The 27635-nt window shown below is 41.4% G+C and overlaps 1 protein-coding gene across 5 annotated transcripts in view; it reads left to right on the forward strand.

Annotated features, from left to right (window-relative positions):
- The window catches only part of LOC109477384 (carcinoembryonic antigen-related cell adhesion molecule 1-like), a 94406-nt gene that overhangs the window by 14850 nt on the left and 51921 nt on the right, over positions 1-27635 (forward strand). For all 5 annotated transcript variants that reach the window (XM_019778628.1, XM_019778625.1, XM_019778629.1 and 2 more), the window contains exon 2: positions 26446-26638. In XM_019778628.1, coding sequence (XP_019634187.1) covers positions 26446-26638 — 193 coding nt within the window. The remainder of the gene's footprint in view (positions 1-26445; positions 26639-27635) is intronic.

Raw genomic sequence — 27635 nt, forward strand, 5'->3', positions numbered from 1 at the left:
TCGTCCTGTCCTGTTTTCGCGTTACGGGTTTCACGTCAATCTGATGATTTGCGGCACTGTCGTGACTCTTTGGACTCATAGTTACAGGAAGCAGAATTTCTTGTGTTTTTTTTTCTAGGAACAGGCCAAAATCAATGCGCGCAAAGACGTCATCCATAAAATTTACTTGGTGTGGCCTAATCATTACAGACATCTAATTCAATTTCAGGGAAGCATTACTAGCAAAACAACATATAGTCTGGATGAGGAATCTATCTTATATCGACATTTCTTACCATATGTTTGTCATTGTTTCATACTTCAAGCGTTTAAATTTATGTAATAGTCCCAGTTTATTGTATAAACGAAAGACTATACAGGTATCTTCTATCACCAATGAGGCTTTAAAAAAATCAAACCTCCTTACTGTCGACACATACATTTCTATAGGACATATCAAATGATATTGATAACAGATATTGGTCCATGAAGCCTTTTCTAGATATGATATTAAGGTAATGACGATTAGAATATATTATGACATTGATATAGTACTATATATAACCGTTGATTGACATTTGTCATTCTTAATGCTAAGAAAGGAGGGTAACATACTGTCTTGTTATTCAGCTAGCCTCTAGTATAGGGCATTTGCAACAGAAAGGAACGTAAATAGAAATGGAAGTGCCGTTTGTCAAGGAAAACAATTCTCCTTTGAGCCTTTGGGTGGCCGCGGGGTTGTCTTTTATAGCCTGGGTGCCAGACTGTTGCCAGGGGCAGTATCGTACATGGGGCTGTATGGCTAGCTCCTCGGCCCCGACAATTACCATAGACGCCCTCCTCAGATATACTCTGAGAAACGAAAGAAGACCCCCAGGTGCTAACTGTGAGACATCGGGGCTTGTGGCTTCCCCCAGCCGAAGGGAGTATATGTGTCGACCCGGTCTGGCATCCAGGCTAGTCTTTCACGGTATACTAGTATATAATGAAATGAAATGAAATACCTTTATTGTACATTCATGCCACGACGGGCTAGGTACAGGTCAAGATACTGAGTATGACAGACACATAACAAACGTATATAGAAAATTGGAGACAAAATATGCACTACTTGACTTAGACATACATACATAAGGAACATACAAGGGTACTATACTAGGCTAATACATAGTGTTCTAGTCACTGAGCTAATACAGACAGGTCAACTTCTTCTCGCTTTTTTGTACAGTGAAAAATGTGGGAGCAGATCATGTTTGTGATACAGGGTTTGTCTAGACGCATCAAAAATATAAATTTATCATTTGCGCTTAGGTGTTCAAAGTATGGGAACTTCTCTTTGATATAATTAAAAAGGACAGATCTTTCATTAGAATATAAAGTACAGTCTAAAATAAAGTGTTGTTCATCTTCTATTCTATTCATGTTACAGTATTGACAGAGTCTGTTCAAGGGGGTTCTGTAAACAGTGGGGGTCGTGTCAACAGTTCTAGTTCTCTGTACGCCCGCCTACCGTGATTGTACCACCACGCCCGGACTGCTAAAGATGGCATTAGTACGGCCTCGGCTTGCACACGAGCTCCTAAGGCCAAAGCAAGTAAATTTTATGGATGACATCCTCCGCAGACTCCAAATCTAATGCGAGCGGGCGAAAACAAAACAAGGTGGGACAAAACAGTTTACAATTTGGACTCAATCATTGTACAAATGGTTTTTCAGTGGGAACATCACATATACACACCCAGCATTACATATCACTGCATCACTGCATCAATGTAAGAAACAAAACATTAAATCAGAGCCCTTTCTTGTCTCCTCTCTTTATAGTTATCTGCCATCCACCTTCCGGCATGGCAACAGATAGCTTTGCCCATTTTCGGCATGTTGACCACTGTCAGAAGACAACAAAATTTCTTTTTTTTTCCCTCCAAAATCAGGCGAAAATTAATGCGCGCGCTGATGTCATCCATAAAAATTACTTGCTGTGGCCTAACATTTCTAAAAGCCTTTCAGTGGCTTTTACAGACGTAGTCGGGTTTTTTAAACGTGTATGGGGGTGGGGTGGGGGCGTAAGGATAGCACTCCAGAAAATAGCAGAGACAAGAAAACGAAGAATTCAAAAATCAACCGAATCTCTGCCTTGGTACTGCATTTTCAGCTTTTGTAGATTTCTTGTGTTTTTTTTTCATTGTTGTACATTTTGTAATTTTTTCGTCGATTTTATTTTTGCATTTTTCTACCGGGTTCCATAATGCAACAGTGTTCTGTAGAACTGAAAGATATAGATCTAGTGCGATTCCTTACATGATTCGGATGCTGAATTCCTAGCTGACTCTGGCAGATTCGTACTGCGTATCCCTGTTTGCTGCTATTTACTTCAGAGTACGCCTTATAAGGCCATGTTGATTTGATTATATGGATGACATCCTCCGGGAGCCCCAAAACTGATGCGCGCGTGCGAATAAAAAAAGTTTTGCAAAAAAAAAATAAGTTCTTTTCATTATGAAATCTACGTGGTCATGAGGGTTGAGCAAATGGCACAGAATATGGTTTGGCGAATAATCTAGTCTTCAAGTTCATTTCTTTACAGTTTCGTCTTTTTTCGTTTGATTTTGGCATTCTACGACATTGGTATAGTTTTTATTAATTTTTTTTGTAACTAATGGTATATTTTTGCTCATTTTGCAACTGTTTTGTACGATTTACAGTATGGTTGAAAACTTTTTTTTTTTTGGAAACGGCCGAAAATTCATGCGCGCGCGGATGTCATCCATATAATCAAATCAACATGGCCTAAGCTAGATACCTAAATAATTTAGACTTGTGTAAATACTTTTATCTACGTGCTTTTATCTAATAATACATCCACTATTCAACGCCTAATGTTTTATACTTATATAGATCTATGTAACGCTTTTAATCTACTCTAGTACCTACGCAAATTTTATCAACGAATTTAGATTTATGCAATGTTTTTAACCGATTTCGACACCAACTTAACCCACCATTTTAATCTTAATATTGTACTTACTTATGCTGTTATGATGTAGTAGTTAGAAACATTGTAAACAGTCCATGTACTTCAGCAATGGCTGCAAAGTGGAGTCTGTGCTTACGAAGTAAATAAACCATTATTATAATTAACAGACATGCATATAGCAGGAAATTGAAGACAGGAAATGAGATAACCTTTTATGAGACCTCTCTGGGACCTTTGACCTAATATAATCATGATTTCCTGTCAATGTCCCCGGCGTGCGCGGGCTTGCCTCTTGCATGTGGAAATAATTGCGGAAACACAAGCAAACACACAAACAGACACACCGAAAACAAAACTTCCGTACAAGGAGGTAAGAAATTGCATTTCTCTTGCGTCACCACTGAATCAAAATCATCAGCGATATAGGTATTCACATCAACTCAAAATGTCAAAGAGCACCAAGTATATATCCACTAAAACACCGATACATGTTCCCCTTATATTCCCATTGTGTACACTACAGTAAACCATGTAATATACTGCAGTATTACGGATAAAACTAATCTCCAAGCAGATCTTTTGGTGGCTGCAATGACAGTATCAAATTGGCCAGGCAGTAAAAAGACCAGTACAAAAAGGGATCCACACTAAAATGCCTTAAACAAGTAAAAAATAAGCTGGGGCCTAAATATCTTATTGGATAGTAGAATATAGCCGATTGTAATTAATTATGTTCTTAATTATAATGGGCAGATTGATTTTTTTATGGGTTATTTATTCTCTATATTCTGTTTTATTCGTGTAGTTGATATTTGCTATTTGTATATTCAGCTTTTATATCAAATCAAATCAACTTTATTGCTCAACAATTGCAGCTGGTACAATGTATGACAAAGAAACAACAAAGGTACATACACAAACTAATACTACAATATGATTCTAGCGGGCTAGTCCATAATGATACTAAAGCTAATCTATTGTGTTTTCTTTAGGAAGAGTATTATTACATTCTGTAATTCAGGAAATATGTCAGCTATTTACAATATGGTGTCGCTTTTGTAGTGATTCATAAATGAATTTTCCAACGTACACTGATATCTGAGTAGGACATGAAAGGAGTATATTAAAGATATCTGATTTTGAGTGGGTTAGCGTAACATTAGTTTTGGAAGCTATGGATTGCATCAACTTTTGTCTGTTTTCTTCATATGTTGGACATGACATCATAAAGTGGAATTCGTCTTCAATACCCTCCTTGCATGTCGGACACAATCTCTGATCGGCAGGTTGGAATAAAATTACTAAATGGAATATAGTATACATATGTAGGGACTCACTCACCCATGTGAATATTCATTGTTGTCATCCATGTAAATATTCCTGGTTGATTGTGAGCGATGGTCCTTGGAGTAATCAGAAATAAGGCCATCTGTTCTGTGTACATGATTTGTACAGATGCATTATTCATCGGAGTCCCCCAAAATACGGAATAACTTTATGATAATTTTCAAACGAGTATGATTAATGGTGAAGAATCATGACAGGAATATCAATAACTGTTGACAGGGAGGCAAAATCTGTTTAAATTCCTCACATCCCCTTTTGATAGTCTCCATCAGAATCACTCCTTTGCAACCTGAATATATAGTACAGAAACTTTATTTGCAAAATCATGCCCGAAGGCTAATTGCTTTTACAATCAAGTATAGTACTCATTGCAATGCAATAACAGGAGACAGGTAACAACTGTCTGGAAAAAACTTCTACTTCTACTACTACGCTAGCTATTATGGGGTTCGACTTCTTCTTTGAAGGCAGTGGATAATGAATAGTCCCACATTCTGCATAATTAGTGGGTTTTGTGATCTTAGTAGAAATGCAGTTTTTTGGTGATCTTCTAAATGACGAAATGATGGGGAGATTGTTGTAACTGTCTGAAATAGTCTGTTTCTTTCTGTCTCATAGTGAGGACACTGGCTAACAAAATGTATTTCATTTTCCACTGCATTCATTGGACAATATACAAAACGGACTAAAAAGGAATGTAACTGGCCAGGGGAGTTAGCCGGCCATAGAGGGTCCAATTTGCCTTTTTCTACTATTTATTCAGCCTGCAAAGGAGTCTGGTGGAGACTACCCTGTCGATCTCAATGACAAGATATGTCAGATGATATTCTGGTACATTTACTTTTAAGATGTTCTTCTTTTCTCTCAACAATGTACAATATTCAAATGTACAGAATCCAAAGTCCGTTTTTTGTAATATCTTGATCAATTGAATATAAGTGTAACTTGAGTGTGTCGCCACCACGTATTGTCACTATATGTTTCAATAGATATAAAAAAATGATATTGATTTTGAGGGAAATATTCCGTTGAGCCAGTACCAGGGGTCCTCCCAGAAATTCTTAGGGGAGAGGTGCTCCCTAATCGGTCGATGGAAATTCAGCGAACCTTCATGAAAATACTACGAGAAAACCCTAAATATGTAGCCTCTGTAGCAGGCTTATAGAACCCAGGGGCTTTGGTGGTCTTCGGCAGTTTTCTGATCAGCCCAGTTCTAAAAAACGGGGGTACTAGTAATTCAACCAGGCCGGCTATGTTGTCTATATGCAATCAGAAAATAGCACATAAAAGCTTCTAAAGACCCTGAACGACCCCCCCCCCCAGTTTTTGGCATGCCATGGAGGCTACTAAATATGAACGTTAGCATTTCGGGAGAGGTGCTAGGATGTTGGGAAGAGGGCCGGGAGCACCCTTGCTTCATTGCTTGGGGAGGGCCCCGCTGCACTTCGACAGTAAAAGGGATTCAAATTCTGTTCAAGTACGATCGATATAATAACGTTGCTTTATGTAAGCCACAAGGCGATGTCACCTCTATTAAAGCGGTTAGTATTGACTTGAGCAGAATTGATGGGATATGGGAGGTACCTAGGCGGTCCTGGGTTAGACGAGCCTGTCAAATCTGGTATTGATGTGTGTTGAGCCGCCGCGCCTGGGGTCTCTTTAGGCCCCGTCTTGTCAGGTTGGATTTGTCGGTGGGGAAGATGGACATTTTGTAAGCACATGCCAGTGTGCCTGTGTCTTAAGGCCACAGAACACAGTATTTATGGGCGACCCCCGTGGGTATAGAAAGTAGTGCAGACAAACCGCTTGCATCTTGGCTAAAGCGACTTATGTGAGAGGTAGCCATGAATGAACTGCGCTGTGTGGTATAGAAAGGTATCGGCTTGTACACAGTATGAGTTGGATTATGAAGATTTCCCTGTTCGTGTATGCGCGGCATTACGCAACCACGTTCTAGGGGAGAGCCGGCTGCAGTTCCGTTGACCCCGGTAGAGGGCCAAATCAAAGTGGTCGTCATTATGTTAAAAAACGATAACTTTTTTTGGTTTTCAGTTATTTTGTACAATATACCGTATATTTCAACATATTAGTTGGCCGTCATTGTCTAGTGCACCCTACTATAATTTTTACCGCGTCGAAGTGAGTCACCTCGGGGTGCTTTGATATAGGAATCCCCATAGGCCGAAAATTGTGTTCTGCCACCTTAACCGGCAGTTTTGGGGTCACTCTAAGGCATTCAATGCACTTTTAGGATGGCAAAACAAAGAATTCTCCGGATTGAGATATCTGTCTGATATCGACAGTTAGGGTCATTTTCTTATCACATTTTTTCGTCATCATTTCATATTAAAAGCGTTTGAAATAGGCAAAACAAAAATACTCTGGATTGAGAGACAGTTACTGCCATTTCAGCGCATTTTCGTCATCATTTCATGATTGAAGCGTTTGAAATAGTCCCCAAAACAAGCTAAGTGAGGAGTCCCTTTATTTTCTGGTACCACCAATAAATAACTAGAACCAGCCTACAATACCGTTTTCCGACAGTGACATCGCATTTTTGCCTCATAAATTACAAATATCAGTATGCTACGAAAAAATGTTGATTCTACCTGCTAAATTAAAAGGATTACAAGGAAATTGACTTTGACAGTCCAGTGTTGCCGCCTATTGGATTCTTTGAATGTGTTTTAACGTTGACCATCTGTTTCAACCCATTGTAGTAATGTGCGACTAAAAGGTCAATTTTTCATTCAACAAAAAAGGCATGTCACTCATTTTCCCTCTCAAATGCGCCAGGCTTATAATTGTGCCATATGTTTGACATTTACTATTAATAGAATGGAATATATAGGTAACAATTCTTTTCTGTGGATGGCCTTTGTATATCTAAGGCCATGTTGGATGACATCCTCTGGGAACCCCAAAACTGATGCGAGCGTGCGAATAAAAAAGTTTTGAAAAAAAGTTGCCTTCCTTATACGTGGTCATGACTAAACACACATATGTATGGTATGGCGAATAATGTGTTTGTTTATTGCAAATTCGTGCCCGAGGGCTAATTGCATGAACAGAAGAAACATGGTATAAAAACAGGCAATTAGTACAATAGAACTACTGATAACTACTAAGAAACTACTAGTAAAACTACTACTACTGGGTTTGACTTCTTTTTTGAAGACAGAGGAAGACAAAGGATCCCACTTTTTCTGTAATTTGTGGGTTTTCGGATGTTAAGAGGAGAGTAGTTTTCTTTTCATTTGTATATGTGTGAAAATTTAATAATAATAGACTCTTCATTTTCATGTCTTGACACTTTCCTCTTTTCCTTTGGAACTGATTTTGGCATCCTACGACATTAGTATCGTTTTCCAAGATTTTTTTTGTCCAATCTACCTTTCGATGTGTTACCGTTTATTATACCAAGATCTAGAGTGGAGTTGTATCAGCTTCGAGGTTAGGAGTAACTGCATTAATGTAGATGTATAACCATTAATGACATCAAGATCATTTAAGATATTGTAAGCAGTAAAATAAGTTACTCGGAATAAAATCTACTGATATTAAGTTAGTTGTTCTATCTTCTTTGGTGCTTTTCATTCCATGCTTATTCCCTGTTTGTTTGTTTGCTTGTTTGTTTGTTTGTCACATGAGAATTTTGTTTTTGATTAGAATCTCCATTAGTGTGTGCGTAGCTTTCAAAAGCGTTAACATGCTATGGCACCTCTATTTAACGTCCTATCCGAGGGACGTCCCTAACCTAATCTAGGTACTCATTTCTATTTTAGTACAGTGAGGACATTCGTGTAAAGTGCCTTTCTCAAGGGCACATCGTCGAGGTATGTCATGGGTTCGAACCTAGGACCTCTGGGTTCTGGCACAAATAATCTAACCATTATGCCACATGTAGGATAGCCTGGTATCCAGTCTTACGTGATTGGGGGTATTGGGGTGTTCGGGCAGCAAGTTGTGCCTTCGGGGGCTCTAATACTGAAGTAGCTTCCCCCGCCCAGTGCAACAGACCGTCCCGGTAGGAGAGTTATGCTAATAAGACAGTATGCTTGGGGATTTGGTTTCCCCCCCAACACGATAGAGGGCTAATCAATCTCTCGTGAAATACACACCGGGAAACCTATGTGAGGCGGGCGGGACAGAGCTCTTTCGGCCCCGACCACGATCAGACTGGATACCAGGCTACATGTAGGCATAGCTGTCTGCTCTCAAGTTCCACGTTTGTTGTTGTGTGACTGTTCCCTTTAATTGATAGTGGGCTGACATTGTAAAGTAGACGCAATAAATAGTTGATATGGTATTAATTATGTATGCCTGTCTGAATCATGCTTGGTCAGCTAGCCAAGATCATTCTGATCGTTTCGTTCATTCACGTAGTGTGACTCACTCAACATGTGTAAAAGGGACTATTCACCAATTTCACACTTCCCATAATGCCTAGTAACGGTCACGGATATGACGTAAGACCATCCCCCCTCCCCCTTCCTCGATGTAATATTTCCAACAAGTTCTATCGACAAACTGGTCAACTATTTTTTTTTGAATTATTTATCTAGTATAAAGCACATGCCATAATTGCATTTTTGTTGGAATTAGAGAAAATGACGTACCTTCTATCGTTCCACCTTCTACCGAAGACTCTCCTACTTGCACGGTCGCATGCATTACCGAGATGATGATGATCTCTCTCTCTCTCTCTCTCTCTCTCTCTCTCTCTCCCCCTCTCTCTCCCTCCCTCTCTCTCTGTCTCTCTCTATATATATATATATTCTCTCCCTCTCTCTCTCTTTTCAAGTTTTCTTTGTTCAGTTGTGGGGAAGGTCTTGAATAGACAAAATTGGTCTATGTCTTCCCCAACATAATCTTCTTTTGTATTTTCTTTCTATAGAGTTTTATGATGTGTTTATTGGCGAAAATAAAGAATACAAAAAAACCTATACCATACTGGCGCTTTGCAACCTGGGATTTTCCTTTTACCCCCTGACGCTATGCATCCTGGGAACGGGAATGGGAAAAAGATGAATACACCTGCAGCAGTGCACAGTTTATTATGTGTTTATTGGCGAAAATAAAGAATACAAAAAAACTATACCATACTGGCGCTTTGCAACCTGGGATTTTTTTTACCCCCTGACGCTATGCATCCTGGGATCGGGAATGGGAAAAAGGGAATGCACCTGCAGCAGTGCACCCCCCCCCCAGGGACCGGAAGTAGAGACAGGTGCATCAATCCTGTTCACGGCCGTCACCCTGAGGACTGTTCTAGTCAGGTTACCGGCGCCAGACGGCAGCTATCCCGGCCCCAGGGTACCTCACAGCCGCTACCGGCAACAATAGCCTCATAACCTCCCGGTGATCTCAGACTGCTATATTGAAGAAGACCTTTATTGTACATTTGTGTTCTATAGAACTAAGTACAGGTCGCATGGGTACAGAACAGGAACATAAACATATACATTACATACATATGAACATATAAGAGTGTAAATAAATGTCTAATTTCTATTCTTTTCGGCTTCATCTCGCTTAGTAGTGATTGTATGGATATATGCGGCTGTGAGATTACTTAGAGTAGGTTTATCAAAAGTTAAAAGGAATACAAATTTCTCTTTACTAGTCAAATACTAGTATCTGAAGTGGGGAAATATACTTAATACATGGCTAAAAAATATGAGTCTATCTCTACTATACAAGGGGCAATCTATGGTGAAATGTATTTCATCTTCTATTTGGCCTAAACTACAGAATTGACAGATTCTTTGTTCTAGAGGAGTGCGGTTATGTTATATTATATAGCATGGCCGATGGCCGAAATGTGGCCTTCATTTATCAAGCCACGTTTCGAGAATCATGTTGAAACAAGCGATATTATATCTTTGAAATGAAATGGGAATGAAAAAGTCTTTATGGTTCTCGAAGGCGAGTAAAAAAAAAAAACAACCTCGCAATTATGGTTAAAAGATCGGTCGTCAAGAAGGGCATATTGGGCGTATCATGATCTGTATCTGTATCTGTATCTGTATAGCCGGTATAACCGCCTTTCGGCGTAACACACCAGCTTCGCAGGCACGCGGCGCGGCGGCAGCTGGCTATATTACACCGATCGACTTGTTACACCGAACCCTTGAACTTCTAGCTCTAGACATTGTTTAAAGCTATCTATTGACAATACCCCTACTGTACTTGGTGACAGTGAGTTCCACTCTGCGATAGTTCTAGGAAAGAATGAATTCTTGAACACCTCAATCCTTGGTTGATAACTCTGGTACTTGAAGGCATGGCTATTTCTTGTTCTTTTCTGGGCTGGTATAATAGGTACTTAGTAGTTGGGACGTCCACCAGTTTATTACCTTCGCCAAGAAGGTTATGTTTTCAGGGGCGTTCGTGTATGTGTGTGTGTGTGTGTGTGTCTGTCTGTCTGTCAACACGATAACTTGAGAAGGTCTTGATGGATTGTCTTGATACTTGGTAGGTGGGTAGGTCTTGATGAGACCTCAAAATGATTAGATTTTGGGCCACCTGGCGGCTTGTCATGGTACTGCAGCAGAACTTCCGGTTTTGATATCTCATGATCCAGACATGCTAGGGTGACGAAATTTGGATGGTAGATAGCTCTTTTGCTGGGGATAAAGTGACATGAGTTTGAGCCCCCTAGTTGCTTGCTCTAGAACTGCAGGGGGGTTGAATGGACAAATGTTTAAAGGAGGATAACTCAAGAACCGATTGATGGATCATCGTGATTTTTGATATGTAGGTAGCTTGAGTGATGCTTGACATAATGATATTACAATTATGCAAATATGGATGTAATTTGCATAATTAATGAGGAAATTCTATTTATTAGCTGCATTCCATAATAGGAAGTTCAAGCTTGTGACATATGTTATTAAGAATGAGAGAAACACAGGCAGATATCGATTATGCAAATGAAGACTTAATTTGCCTAATTAATGAGAAAATATTATAATTACATAGTGGTAACTGCCTGGAATTTCATACTTGGGGTGTTTGAAAGTTAAGTTAAGGTGAACATAATTAAACATAACTTATTCAAATAAGGACCTCATTTGCATAATTCATGAGAAAATTTCATCATGGCATTCTTTGTTAAAATAAGACTGTTTTTTGGTGGAGAATATGATCAACATATATAATTCATGCAATTGAGGATCCTATTTGCATAATTAGGGGGATTAATATATAATTTCTTAATCATAAAAGCTAACATCATTTGGCGAAGGTATGAGATCGTGGAACTCTAGTTAGTCATTTTGTACATCATGCATAGTCTGGTATGATATCAGATCGTTCAGACGGAAATAAAATTAAATAAAAACGCCCGGGGATATGTCCATGTGTGAAGTCCCTGTGACATGTAGCCGAATATGGCCTCCCGAACACCGGCCGACCTCGATTCAAATTTAGCTCAAATTTGCTTCAAATAGAAAGGTAGGCGTGTCCTTTAATAATCTGGTCAGCCTGCTCCTGAACGTCAGCCAACCTCGGTGGGCTGCGGTTGGTGTTCGGGGAAGGTTCTGAATGTGCGACAGGGGTAGCCTCCATGCCAAAAACTGGGGGTTTTGGGGGTCTTCATGGTCTTTGGGAGCTTTTATGTGCTATTTTCTGGTTGCATATAGACAACATAGTCGGCCTGGTTGAATTACTCCCGTTTTTAGAACTGGGCTAATCAGAAAACAGCCGAAGACCACCAAACCCCCAGTTCTATAAGCCTGCTACGGAGGCTATGAAGGGGCCTGGCAGCGGCTTTCTCCTGCAACGGCCTGCCTGGTGAATGGACGTCCATGATTGATATGTCTGGCTGGAGATGGCAGTGTCTGCCGGTCTGTGCATTTATGCATTACAGATTCTCATCGTTACACTGAAACAGGGACACGCGTACGCAAGGTTTTAAAGAGATGCCAGGATGCCAGGCACGCTAGGCTCAGAGTTAGCCAGGGCCTAACTGAGGGGGGCTGTGGTAAAATTTCCTCGGGGGCATGTTGGCCCTGGAGCCGAGGAAGTGGCCCGTGTAGGCCCTGGAAACAGTCTGAGAGGAAAATAAATCCACGCTAAACGCCAGTCGACACCGGAGACACCGGTATAATTAGCGGGTTGTGATTTCTGAGACCTTCGGTGGCCCTCATCACACCTGCTCGTGTTCCACTGTCACAAATCAAGACTCATTTACGAGTAAGGCCACAGCAAGTAATTTTTATGGATGATATCAGCGCGCGCATTAATTTTCGTCTGATTTTGGAAAAAAAAAACAAGAAATTTTGTTGTCTTCTGACAGTGGTCACCATGCCGAAAATGAGCAAAGATGTCTGTTGCCATGCCGGAAGGTGGATAAAGAGAGTAGAAAAGAAAGGGCTCTGATTTAATGTTTTGTTTCTTACTTTGATGCGGTGATGTGTGATGCTGGGTGTGTATTATGTGATGTTCCCACTGAATCAAAATGATTTGTACATTGAGTCCAAATTGTAAAATGTAGGAACCATGCTTTTTTCGACCCGCCTTGTTTTTTTTTCGCCCGCTCGCATTAGATTTGGAGTCTGCGGAGGATGTCATCCATAAAATTTACTTGCTGTGGCCCAAATCCACCCACCACCGGACTAACTCTTGTCTGTCTGCCTGTCACGTTTCTCACGATAATTACCGTCCATTACTCTCACACAGACGGCCGGCTTGCGTAGATATAATCACACTTAATTGGACAGATTCGCTCTTAGACTTTCTCATCTTTGCAAGGCTAGCGTCTTTCGGTATCAGTCACACACACAGGCTGCGATCACCGAGCGACACCCCCCCCATAAAAAACACGACCATTTTTAATGTACATGTAGTAAGGCCATGTTAATTTGATTATATGGATGACATCCTCTGGGAACCCCAAAACTGATGCGCGCGTGCGAATAAAAAAAAAGTTTGACAAAAAAATTGCTTTCATCATGAAATCTACGTGGTCATGAAGGTTGAACAAATGACACAGAGTATGGTATGACGAATAATCTACTCTTCAAATTCATTCATTTACAATTTCGTCTTTTTTGTTTGATTTTGGCATTGGTATAGTTTTCCGATATTTTTTTCAACTTATGGTATATATTTGCTCATTTTGCAACAGTTTTGTACGATTTACAGTATGGTTGAAAACTTTTTTTTTTGGAAACGACCGAAAATTCATGCGCGCGCGGATGTCATCCATATAATCAAATCAACATGGCCTAAGCTGAATCAACATACTGATAGCTGTGAAGCAAACTTGCGGAAAACGGTTGATTATTCGGATCGTAGGTTGGTTCTAGCTATTTCTCAGTGGTACCAGGAAATAAAGCGACTCCTCGCGTAGCTGGCTTTGGTGCCATTTCGAACTTTTGACATGTGAAATGATGACGAAAATGTGCTAAGAAATGGCAGTAAATGTCAATGATATGATATGATATGAATCTTTATTGCATGTTCTTGCCCAGATGGGCTAAATGCACAAGAGGATATGCAGTATGCAAAACATGAGTATTGCATACTGGGACGCTATATTCTAATGCTAGTTGCTAGGAATTTATACATTATAACAATACTATATACTACCTATCATCTACTGTTAGTTGCCCTTTTTTCTCTCTTTTTGAAACATTTGGAAACATAATTACATAGTTTGTCTGCTATACATTTGTTCTTGCATGACATCAAGGATTTAAACATGTCCTGCTTTGGCATTTTCTTGCATATCTTGTCTAATTGTAAAGTATCGAATAGCTCTTGGCGTTTATCTTTATATAATGTACAGTCAAGTAGAAAGTGTATCTCGTTTTCAATATCAGACAGATTTCTTTATCCAGAATGTTTGTTTTTGTTTTTGGTTTGCAGCCCTGAAATCGCACTGAAACATTTGCTTTCAGGGCATCTCGACTGCAATAAAGTTGAGCGGGAGCTACTTTAGCGCTTATCCCACGGCCCAACGCACCCATTATGGGTGATAGCCGCCTACAGACATAACAACGACATTTCTATCACATTATCATTGGAATATTTTTATGACTATCTTTCCAGCCAAGGCTATCTGATCATATCTCTCCTATTTGTTTTGTGGCGATCTGACCTTATCTTAACTGATCAGAGTTGTGCTAGATTTGACGGACTTTTCATTCCAAGCGTAATCAATTGATGACATGCCGTTACTTTTATTACGTTGTCTGCTGGCGGAGATATTACAGTCGTAAACTCTCCGTTTATTTTTTGGAAGATTACTGTTAGGATAAAGGGTATAATCAGTTCCAAAAGACATCGTTTGAAAATTGCTGGTACGATCTTATCAATTGATGACATACAGTGTGAAGTTGACAAAGTTTATAACGATAGAGTGATAGATTTTTAAAAAATCCACATTTGTGCCCTATTTCACAACGTTGCAAAGATTTTGCGAGTTGTTTATTGCATATCAAAGTAATAAAAGAAATAAATAACCTGAGGGAGAGTCGGGGTTTGTGGGTTTTTCCTTTAATCCGAGGTTGTAAGGACTTAAATTACTGCATATTGAAACATTGTTCAACGAGGCGTATATACGTAACCCAGGGGACCCCTAAACTGTAAAACGCCGTATTTATGTTCCTTATCCGCCGGTCGGGATGGGCTCGTGCACCGATCACTACGTGGGGAATTGGCGGTAAATGTCTCTGATGGGCACGGCGCGAGGACGTGAAAGGCCGCGCGGGTTGGCGTGATAAACTCGGCGCCGTTAGGAGAACGATGATGACCGGGGGAATGAGTCTGATTCCGCCGGTACAATGCCAGGGTCGCGACGCGGAAGAGAGTGATCTGTAATCGCCAGACATTCACCTTTTTCTCATTTCCCAGGATGCATAGCACCGGGGGAGTAAAAAAAAAAGTCCCAGGTTGCATAGCGCCAGGTGGTCAGAATCACGCGTTCCTAAATCCTGTGATGTTTTTACATTCATTGATGACAGACTTTTAGAATACTCTATACTACAAAATCTGATAATTTTTTTTCGAGCAATGTAGTATCTCTTTTGACAGTGTCAGTTGCAGTATAAGCATGTTTTTCTATTTGTTGTCAGATTCGACTTGTAGAAAGTCACACGAACACAAAATGCTCCAACGCCTCAAAACACACAGAAAAACAAGTACTAGTATGTCGTGTTCTGACCTCCCTGCGCTATGCAACCTGGGAGATTTAATCCCCAATGCTGTAGGCACGTGATGTTTTCCGCACGTGTGACGCCAGCGTTAGGTCAAAGGTCGTTGGAAGTTGGTATCGCCCCCGGTACTCTATTTCTTTTGAAAATTTGAGTTGGAGAACAGTTTAATTTTCATTATGCAATTTACCCACTCAGATGAACTTTCGTATTAATGAAGGAAACATTGGCTATCTAGTGTGTAAACGTGGGTAAGTGCTTTCTATGATGCAAACCCCACGGTCCCTCTAATTTTTGGCGTCTGTCCAGATGTTTTTTGTGGTGACTCTAGGCTGATCGATGTCGTTTTGGATGTGCTGTTGTGTCAGATGTCTCATTCACTGATATCTCCGTGGCTTTTTAGATTATCTAAGCTTCATGTATAAAAAGTCTTTGTCTTTATTTATCTCGTTTTATATCGGCGTTTTGCCTGCCCGATGGAGATAGAAATGTCACGTCAAGGCAGTACGTTTAGAAGCGCCGCCTTTCAGACTATAGCATAGTGCAGTATCCTATCTCTGTACCGAACGGGATTGCATTTACCAGACTTGAACATTACTTGGCAGTAAAATGCGAATTGCTACTACTATGTTCAATGCATTTATTTTCTTGATAGATCGAGCAAATGGCTTTTGAAACGATTGCCAAATCCTAAACATAGACCTCTATTTCGACGACATGTATACAAGTGCTTTTGCTTTCTCATAGTGTCAAAGAAAAGGCTTACTTTTAATCCAAGACTGTCCTTGATATCTTTTCAAGACCCCTACAAAGTATCCGCAAATATCTTACGTTTAGATAGCTATCGTAGCGACTACGGGACAATTGGAAACCAATTTTTGTTGGTGCATGCCATCTAGCAGGTCAATGAGAAACTGCAGGCATAGTAACGAAACCCTCGCGCGTCATAAATCATTGGGCGTAATCTGATGGTGAATAAGTACGTATGCAGGGAATTACCTTATCTCTGACGCGCCAACCGGGCGTAGATAGATGGCTACTTACACAGAAACAACACCACTTCCGTCTCATAAACATGGGATAAAAATTTCACGCAGAGAGAAAAACAAAAAAGACGCAAATTCATCACAAAAACATTTCTTTAGTTACAGTTAGCGGGACGCACGGGGGGTAAATAAATTCGCATTTAAGTGTATCTAAAAGGTAACGTCCCATAGAGAAGTGTTTGAAATATGGCGTCACCTTTGACTACCAGCCTGCTATAGCTAGTTTCGTGGCAGGGTGTAACAGCGTTAAGCACCAATTCTCCCCTCCTATAGCTACAGCCCAGTATGTATAATGTCTGCAATTTTCATGTCTTATTTCTCAACTATACAAAACGACACAGCAGTCCTCTCAGCACGTAAAAAACATCTCAATCATCATATCATATTTTATACTCATAACTGTAGAATAGATTAACCTTGTAGTCTTGATAATTTACTGCCACACACTGTACCATGTACCAATAAAGTGGAGTTTACTCACCAGTCATTCATTCATATCAAACACGTGGGGTCGTGTGGCGTAGCGGCAGCGTTCTCGACTCGGAACCAGAGGCCCCGGGTTCGAGTCCTGACATGCCACCGATCTTGTGCCCTTGACAGGCACTTTAACACCTCACTTCGCTCAGGTGTAAATGAGTATTGTACTGTCCCTGTGTTGGTGGCGGCATTAATATAAGTTGAAAAAACTTGAGTGTGCCGTCACCACGTCTTGTGATTGCATGTTTTGGAATATATAAAAAAAAATATCAAACACGATGTTTTATAAGAAGGGTAATCGTAGTGTTCAGTCTCCCAGTCGGGTGACAAAAACAATCCAATTTCTCCGTGTGCACCACGGGGATTACGTTAAAAACTAGTCAACAGGATTATGGGCCATTTCCAGAGGAACTTTCCCAAATATGGGCGGGACGGCGGATTTGATGAAACCATTTAGCTGATGCGCGCTTTGATATTCAAGAGTGATAAAGCGCTGATCTCGGTAAATGGGCAGTTAGAGTCAGACTATATATCATAGGATTTGACATGATTAATATAATACGGCTGTATAATGTTTATATTGAAAACATTCAGGCCGTGGGTTTCACTAGATGGCGAAAACAGGTGCAATGGCCAAGCTGGTAGAGTGCTCGCCATGTACTCTCCAAGAGTTTTAGGCTTTGGCTTATTTTAGGCGTTTTTAGCGAGCTCTCCTTTTAATACTGGTATCTTTTTTACGCCAGCCTTTAGTTGGGGTGGTAAATGGTAACTGCCTGACAAATGGATACTGCCTGGTCAATTTGCAGCCATCAAAATAGATCTGCCTGGAGATACGTAACTCGCTTTGAGTTCGGGAGGTCGTGAGTTCGAGCCCCGTCCGACTTAAACCAAAGGCTTTAAAAACGGCACATACTGCTTTCTTTTTTGTTAGTATCGTTTTCCGATATTTATATATATATGTACGATTTACGGCGCATTTTTTGCATTATATACTCATTTTGCAACTGCTTTGTATGATTTACAGTTGGTCGTTTTTTTTTATAGAAAAACTGGCCAAAGTTCATGCACGCTGATCGATGTCATCCATATATTAATCAAATCAACACGGCCTAACTTCAATGCACTTGGACCAGCGATGTTCCAGCTTTGCTAGCCTCTACCAGGCACCGCAGATCGCTGGAAAAATAGTAGAAATTGGCCAAAATAAAGGGATAGTATACCAGAGAAGATCCCGGGCCATAGAAGCTCCAATTTGCGACTGGATCTTCTCTGGTATACTGTCCCTTTATTTCGGCCAATTTCTACTATTTTTCCAGCGATCCGCGGAGCCTGGTAGAGTCGCAAATTGGAGCTTCTATGGCCGACTGGATCTTCTCTGGTATACTATCCCTTTATTTCGGCCAATTTCTACTATTTTTCCAGCGATCCGTGAAGCCTGGTAGAGGCTACAGCTTTGCTACCCCCTGGTGGAACAAGGAAGCCCTCAGATAGTACACTAGTATTGTATTTCTAGGTAATGTATATAGTCAGTACGGCAGATAAATCGTTTAAAAGTGATGGCACTTGCGTTTTCTGGTCCCCGCTAGTTTATGCTCTCTCACGTTCTCGCCATTTCGTTGTTCACGACATGGCCCCTCCATGGACGCCGTATTTTACAATGTGGAAACTTTTTTTGTAAAAAAAAGCTACCAGGACATTTTATTTTGAACACTATTCAGGCTCCGGTATATGGGACTGTCTTTGTGTTACGTTGTCCCAAAAGGTTCCCAAAGAAAGTAATTAAACTCAGGCATAAGGTTGAGGTTTATTGAGGTTTATTGAGGAAAAGCTCTCCTTTAGCTGCCCACCCGAGGGAGGCAGCTATTCTTCCAGGAGAGGGAACGAACATAAGACATAACAATACATCACATACAATTACATATACATTTATATTACATAGTATTTTAAAAGAAAACAAGTGTGTAACATCGTATGTGCTCTACTTATTCATGTTAGGTATGTTCTACTTTAGGCGTTCAAAACAGAACAGCCCCCCCCCAAGATGAGTCCTTTATTTCCTGATGGGTAACCCAATATTCAGTAACCGTTTTAATGTCGATATTCATTGGGATAGCGTTGCTTTAACTTAGTATGTAGATAAGTGACTAGAATAATACTGACTTGGAAAAGTCTGTTTTCAAGCCCTAAAACTTTTAGTTAAAGTTCCTTTTCGCACCATTAATAGTGCTTGGATCGGCGCCCATCTCCGTTTCTGTAGCCCTTGGGCCACACAGCAGTGCAATCGCTACAGCAGGGGGCTACTCCACTGGTAGTGATGTGTGTGTTTAACTCCCACACTCTTTCTCAAATGCTGCGTGCTAAGCAGAGAAATCAGTATGTACCATTTTTTAAGTCTTTGGTATGACTCGGCCGGGAATCGAACTCACGACCTACCGAATGCAAGGCGAGCTCTCTACTGTTTATTGTTTATTTTATTTGTTTATTTATTTATTTAACCAGGAATTACATGTCGCCTATTGGCGGTTTTCAAAGATTCCTGGGGGGATAACCCCAACAAAACTACATGACATTTAAAATTATAACAAAAGATTAAAGATGAACTAACAAAGGTCAACTAAAAATAGATAAACTTATCGTGAACAAGACGAAATCGTAACTAACTTATCAGCAATCAAATGAAATAAGGTAACATAGAAGTAATTATAATCGTTCAGATATCAAATCATAATGGTAGATAGTCAAAAGGTATGTCAACTTAAAAGTAAATAACTACTTGGTCATTGCACCGGTCTAAAAACAGCATCGAGTACATTTGAAACAGCACGACTACACAGCTTCATACCGTCGGGGGAAATTCAGTTGTACCTAATCCATTCGGGGACGGAGATACCGTTAGAGAAATGGGAAGTTTATTAGATTCCGACTCCTGGTACAAGTAGATTTCCAGAGCAGGAGACATCCGTAATCCAGTTACACGAATAAGGAAATTACCTGCACAAGGATCACGGACACACCGAGGCAACTCATTTCTACAAAAGATTTGTTTGACAAGTCATCTTTAGTCAGTCAGGTCCTTTTAACGGGAGCGCGAACGAGTCAGGGATGATAATAAGGACACAGCAAGTGATTTTTATGGATGACATCAGCGCGCGCATTAATTTTCGCCTGATTTTGGAAAAAAAAACAAGAAATTTTGTTGCCTTCTGACAGTGTTCAACATTAGCCTGGGTTCCATCCTGGTTAGTTTACGTCCGCTCCTACAGCGACTGTAGGAGCGGACGTAAACTAACCAGGATGGAACCCAGGCTAGTTCAACATGTCGAAAACGGGCAAAGACGTCTGTTGCCATGCCGGAAGGTGGATGGCAGATAACTATGAAGAGAGGAGACAAGAAAAGGCTCTGATTTAATGTTTTGTTTCTTACTTTGATGCAGTGATATGTGATGCTGGGTGTGTATATGTGATGTTCCTACTGAATCAAAACCATTTGAATAATGATTGAGTCAAAATCTTAAAATATAATGTAGGAACCTTGTTTTTTTGTCGCCCGCTCGCATTAGATTTGTAGGCTGCGGAGGATGTCATCCATAAAATTTACTTGCTGTGGCCTAATAAGTTTATTGCAAATTCTTGCCCGAAGGCTTATTGCAAATAGCACGGACAAAAGAACATCGAAACAGGGTACAAAACAAGTATAAAACCTACATAATAAAGGGTAATTGTCTGGAGCTATGTCTGAGGGGTTTGGCTTCTCTTTTGTAAACCATGGAAGACGTAATGGGAGTTTCGAGAAATTTGGAATAAATTGTAGAGGTTCGAATGGACAACAAAAATTTATACTTAGAAGTGTCTTCTACAGCTTTTGCGGTACAATACTAATAAATTCTTCAATATACAGGTAATCTTCTATACAGGCCTCTCTCTAATTCCAGAGGATGGGCGCTAACTCTAATTTTGCTCATGGCTGAGCGTAGTTCGAAATCTGCAAGATCAAGATATCTTGTACATCGTATTCTTGTTATTAGCGTGCATTTTCAAGTTGAAAAAAGGAACCAAAGACAAATGTACGAGTATTACCCTTTTCCTGTCTGATTCACCCTCCCTGTGCAGTGCCTTATTGTAGTATCGTTTCCGTTTAGATGTACGGATTGCCCAAATAGGTAATCCTTTGCGCCTGTTATTGACAGATAAGTTTACACACAAGAGATAAGTGCAACAGGAAATAATCATTACATTTCGTATCGATGCGTACTTCTGAGCGATTCGCCTGCCGGGCCTCCCAGCCATGAAATAAGTCAACGTGCTGAGATTGATGAGAAATTCAAGTCCGTGAGGACGGTTTGAGATTCATCTTGTGGCCTTGTATCGATAATCCCGCGTCGAAGCCAAGCTTGAAGCAACGGCCCTGGCGTCGTGGCCTGTTGGTTATAATTAGCGCTGGCCTGCCGTCAGCCAATCAGATTCCCCCATCCTGTACTTGGATGGAAAGTTACCAGCCAATCCTGTTGCCGCATGACCGTAAGCGGCCACGTGATTGGCTGGTGACGGCTAACGCAGTTAGGAGGAACCAATCGCAGGCCGGTACGCCAGGCCTTGGTACATAAAGCGGCGGGTCTAGCATGAGATGGTGTCGGTGACGCAGACAGCCCCTCAGAGGGCGCGGGCGATGCTGATCGTCTGATAGCGGGATAACAGGCTTCCGTAAACAGCCAGGGCACGCTTGGCTTCTGCTGCTAGGTTTCTGCGGCTTCACCTGTCCATATACGGGGACTGACCGGAGTAGTTGTTCACATACGAACACCGTGGGTTCAGAACAGTAAAATCTTGCCAAATGATAGTGGTTTGGTCCCTGTCACACAACCTTCCCCAGACGACTAGCCGACCAAGGTTGGGTGTACGTAAAGCTCGGGAGCTGACTAGATTTCGGCCACGCCTACGTTTCTATACGAATCGGATCGGATTTGACTTAAATTTAAGTCAAATTTGATTACCAGCCACTCCTACTCCCGAACACCAGCCAACCGCCAGTCAACCATGGCCGAACCTCCCGTCCACACCCGTTTTAAACATGTTGAAACATTCAGCTATCGCAGTCGAACAGTAGCCAAAGTCGCCGAACACCGGCCCATCACAGCCGAACTTGCTCCCGACCTACTCCCAACCACGGTTGGGGGAAGTTCGGCCAGTGTTCGGGAGGCCATGCATATTTGGGAAGGAAAACCACTGGGAGAGGAAATATGCCGGGAAAGGTCGGGGTGCACTTCATATTCGCCGGGCACTCAAGAAGTTTACCAGACGTGAAAGTGGCAATTTACCTTTGCCATTGCACCCAATTTTCGACATCAATGTTTCATCTCCGGCAACGTTAAACGCTTGACGTTACGCCCTCCCCTGCGTTATAGCTTCAGCTGGCTGATGGGCTAGGAATCATCAACTAGGTATCCGCAATATGTAGGGGTGAAAAGAATGGCTTACAGAAAAAGAAAGGCAGAGTGCTGGCTGAGACTTTCAGTCATTTTTGTGAATCGGGCTTGTATCAGGAGTACCTTGAAGACTGGTTTTTGGTCGTTATATTGTGACCTATTGTCTCTACCAGGCCCGCCGCTTGAATACTTGGAGCAACGGCCCTGGCGTCATGGCCTGTGGGTTATAATTAGCGCTAGCCTGCAGTCAGCCAATCAGATCCCCCCTCCTTTACTTGGATGGAAAGTTACCAGCCAATTATGTTTCCGCATGATCGTAAGCAGCGACGTGATTGGCTGGTGACGGCTAACTCAGTTAGTAGGAATCAATCGCAGGCCGGTACGCCCGGGCTCGGTACATACATGTAAAGCGGCGGGTCTAGCATGAGATGGTCTCGGTGACGCTGACAGCCCCTCAGAAGGCGCGGGCGATGCTGATCGTCTGATAGCGGGATAACAGGCTTCCGTAAACAGCCAGGGCACGCTTGGCTTCTGCTGCCAGGGTCACGGTGTTTGTTGAGATTTTCATTTCGATACTGCCGTTATCAGTCACAAAAGCCTGTCCAGGGGGTTGGGGGGGGGGCAGGACAGTGCCACCAGGATTGAGAGATAGGGAAGAGAGAAATTAGGGAACTCAGCAATCCTGGTTGCCTCACTGCATTCGACTGTGTCGGCTAGCAGGATCTAGAAAAAGATTCCATTTCATGAGCCTGCTAACAGACAACAGGCTGGCTGGATAAACAGTTCATCAAATGCAAAATGAAGCGCACGTAACAAACGCGCTGTGACTTACACAAGCTTCAAGCTAATTTGTCCTGTTACCACACAGTTTATCAAGTACAGTAAATATTTTAGTCTCTACCAGACTAACTACGCTGGCTATATGCAGGAGAATATTTGCCACGGGAGTTTGGCTGCCTTGTAGGTTTGACTGGCCGCGCTGTCGGAGGGAAAGAAACTACCCCCCCGCGGCCGGACTCCCTTAGTTAATTTTACTCTCTCTTTTTTTTTCTGAATTCTACGATCCGTATTCCCGTAGAAAGGTGCAGGCTATACATATTTCAGTATGACGAAGTGATGCCTGTTGATGGTGTTCTTCCCCGTAAAAAAAATCTAGCGTAGTTTCTGAAAAGATGTGAACAGGAAGCCGTCTGTCTGGGGAGTAATCATGCGGCAGCACGCAGAGCGCCAGTAGGTCATCCAAGCAAGCAGTCCAACTCATCAGTCCCTGCCCGGAGAGACATTCGGGCCGCGATGTGCGAGATCGCAAATTCATGGAAGGGCGTCCAGGCAGTTCCTGCCGCAGACGTGACTGCTGTGTTATGGCTGAGGTCACAGGGATCGAAATACTGGGTGCACGTGCACCTTAGTGCAACCAAATTTGGAGCTGTGCACCCAATTGTTTTCTGTGGGTGCACTTATTAAATGTATAATAGTATACAGGATATTCGTGGCATCCAAGTGTCAAAAAATAATAAAATCTTTTTGAAGTACTTCTTTAAGATTTTGAAGTAAGCTCCCATTTCAGATTCAGGCTTAGAAGAGGAGCAGTAAGATCTGTAATTAGGTTTTGTTTTACACGGTGNACCCCCCCCCCCCAAAGAAAAAAATTGGTGCATTCCAAAAATGAATTTCGAGCCCTGCGGTCACATTTCCGACCCGGTTATGCAAGTTCTGGGAGTGAAAAGTATGATATAAAAGACATAAAAACAACAACAAAAAAAAAATAAGATTTGCAACAACAACTGATTATAAGCACTATATTATACGTATTCTTTATATGAGTTTTTTTAAATTTTTCGATTAAGCCCCGGCTTGGAAATGTGACCTCAGCATTACGGTCACACATGGGATATGTTCACATTTCGAGGGGCCTTAAGTTTTTTTTTTAAATTCTTTATTACAATCTAAATAATACAATCATTATGGTAGTGCATGTATCACAATTACAGGTACCCACGTTTGACAATATGGACAATAAGAACACAATTATATGTCATATAGTGACAAAACAAGCTTAGGTATAAGCTAGAGCTGTGTACCTAAACAAATTTTAGGTACAGGTACAGGTACAGGTACACAGGTTTAGGTACAGGTCCGGACCTGAACCTGTACCTGAACAATTCGACCAATTTATATGCTCTTCTGAACTCCTTCAATAACAAAAAAACATAAATAAACTTGATAGTTAAGGTTTATTCTTTGTTTATGGCGAATGCTCAGATAAAATATAGGCAAAACTAAGATGTTTTTGTTTTCATGAACACACTGTCCTTACACAGGCACCCATTGTTAACCAGCTATTTAAACATTTGAGGTCACAAATAGGCATAAAATTAGTGTGAAATTGTTTAGGTACAGTACCGGTACTGAGGGATTAGGTATTTTGGACCTGTACATAATCAATTTTTCCGGTACAGTATCGGTACTGCGTACCGGTACACAGCTCTAGTATAAGCATAAACAGATAAAAAAAGGTTCACCTTAAGTTTACGCTAGTCCCGCTAGTAGATGTCATATAGTGTGCACTTATGCTGAGGTCACATTTCCAAACCGGGGCCCGGCCGGGCTGTTTCGATTAATGTAAAATCAACACTATACGCAAATAGTTCCCAATATTAATTTTTCAACTTTTTAATGCTCTGTTGCCTTTTTTGTCATAGTGTTTGCTCCATAAAACTGCTCCGGTTTGGAAATGTGACCTACTACGTACTAAATACTACGTAAGTGTTAATGGGCCTAAATTCCCCTCCTAGCTCTGATTGGCGGATGTTTTTCCGCCAATGAGATATAGGAGGTTAGCCATGTAATCTTATCTTTCAAATAGCTCTGTTAGCATTTAATTTAACATTTTAATGTCTTGGGGTGGTGGGACTACGGCGCACAGATATGTCAACTTTGTATATTTAAATGTTAATTGTACCTTTTTTGTGGTGTGGCGCTGTTAATATAAGTTGTTAACTTGAGTGCAGCGCCACACTGTCCTTGTTATGTTTTAATGTTTTGATGAATAAAAAAAAATGTGACCTCAGCTTTAGGGCGGGACGGGGTGACCGCAACACGCCGGCTTTGTCCTCGGTTCCCCGGGAACGCGCCTGCCGCCCGGTAATCAGCCGTAGTATCTCGGAATATGCAATTAAGCAGCCGTATAATTTGCAATTGACGTGCTATAAGACTGCGTTAAATATGTAGAGGCTGAACGCATTTTTTTCTACCTCAGACGAAAAAAATTACCCCCCCCCCAAGAAAATATCAGTAGCATCATTCGATAAAAGTAAGTGTAATAATCACCAACCTCCGCTAGAGCTGAAACTCGGTTTAAACCTATCAAACTGAATCATTACCCAAACTATAAATAAAGTTTTTACAGCTAACATGAAGAGATCGATTTTCGGGTGAATATGCTCCGGGGCATTCCGGCTCGGCGTTGATAGGCGGGCCTACTATGATGAAGTAACCCCTTTACAATTATGTATAGGTTTACTTTCCGTCTTGATTCCTTAATGCCACAGTCCTATCCTTTCCTCCATTAGACTGTAAATGGTACAAAACTGGGGGCATTACGGTGGAGATGGCGTCAAAATGAAAATTGACTGCCTTTGCCTGAGATAAGTAGAGGGTGTCGAGGTCGGCTGCGTCCGCTCGATGGCGGTATTAATAAATGTACGTGGATTGATTTCCGAATTGGGGGCCCGGCCCACTAGCGGTGGAGCAGTCGCCCAGCCCCTGCTACTCGCATAATTGGCACACGGTGTGCGCACGGGTCGTGTGGTGTGCTGTAGCGCAGCGCCGGTGTTGTGTGTGTGCGTGCGTGTTTGTGGATACTTGTTTCCTACCGCCAGGGTTTCTTCTTTTTTTCCGGAAGGACGGCAAGGATTCCCTTGGATTTAATCTAACCCAGTGGCGTATTATGTACCAAAGATTTCCGATGGATAGTGCTACTGCTGCATCCGTGAGACTGTTGACTGAGTGTGCGGTGGTGTTGTGTGTTCTAGGAGCCTACGCGACTATAGCGGTGACGGTGGGTCCCAACAAGCAGGCGTTGAAGGGCGCGGAGTCGGTGGTGCTGCCCTGCCAGTACACGTCAGACGATGCCGCTCCGACCGTCCGATGGTGGAAGGAGCCCGACATTCCTGGACAACAGAGGGCCAGGGTCTATCACGTCACAAACGGTCAGGCGTTCACTGGGTAAGTCTCGTCAAAAAAATCGCTACAAGTCTACTACGTATCGTCAGAATACATACAGGCACAAAGCATAAAGTGTAGAGTGCCTCTTTTCAGTCTAGTGCTACCCCGTATTGTTGCTCGCACTGGTAATGCTTCAGTCCAACACTGCAACAGTCAAAGCGAAGACTCTGACCCGCTTTCCTCAAATGGGGGTCAAACATTTATGTGTTCCGCGGCCGTTCATTATTTTGAAAGAACACTTAGCTTCCCAACCGTGATACGGTTCTTTTTAGTCTCACGCCCTCCACAGAAACGTAGGGTACAAATATCGAGATACCTTTACGATAACAATTCTTTTAGTATCAAGTTTTACACAGAAATGTAGAGTACAAATATCAAGGCACCTTTACGATTAGACTATTTTAGTCTCATGTCTTCCACAGAAACGTAGAGTACAAATATCGAGATACCTTTACGATTAGAATTATTTTTAGTCTCTAGTCTTCCACAGAAACGTAGAGTACAAATATCGAGATACCTTTACGATTAGAATTATTTTTAGTCTCATGTTTTCCACAGAAACGTACAGTACAAATATCGAGATACCTTTACGATTAGAATTATTTTTAGTCTCTAGTCTTCCACAGAAACGTAGAGTGCAAATATCGAGATACCTTTACGATTAGAATTATTTTTAGTCTCATGTCTTCCACAGAAACGTAGGATACAAATATCGAGATACCTTTACGATTAGAATTCTTTCAGTCTCAAGTCTTCCACAGAAACGTAGGGTACAAATATCGAAATACCTTTACGATTACGATTATTTTTAGTCTCATGTCTTCTACAGAAACGTAGGATACAAATATCGAGATACCTTTACGATTAGAATTCTTTTAGTCTCATGTCTTCCACAGAAACGTAGAGTACAAATATCGAGATACCTTTCATCATCTCCGTTACTGCCTAGCCCTACCATGTAGGATTATTGGCAGCTAATTGTAACAACCTTTGATTG

This window comes from Branchiostoma belcheri, unplaced genomic scaffold (genome assembly GCF_001625305.1).
Source record: "Branchiostoma belcheri isolate BF01 breed outbred unplaced genomic scaffold, Haploidv18h27 scaffold4, whole genome shotgun sequence".
NCBI lineage: Eukaryota > Metazoa > Chordata > Leptocardii > Amphioxiformes > Branchiostomatidae > Branchiostoma > Branchiostoma belcheri.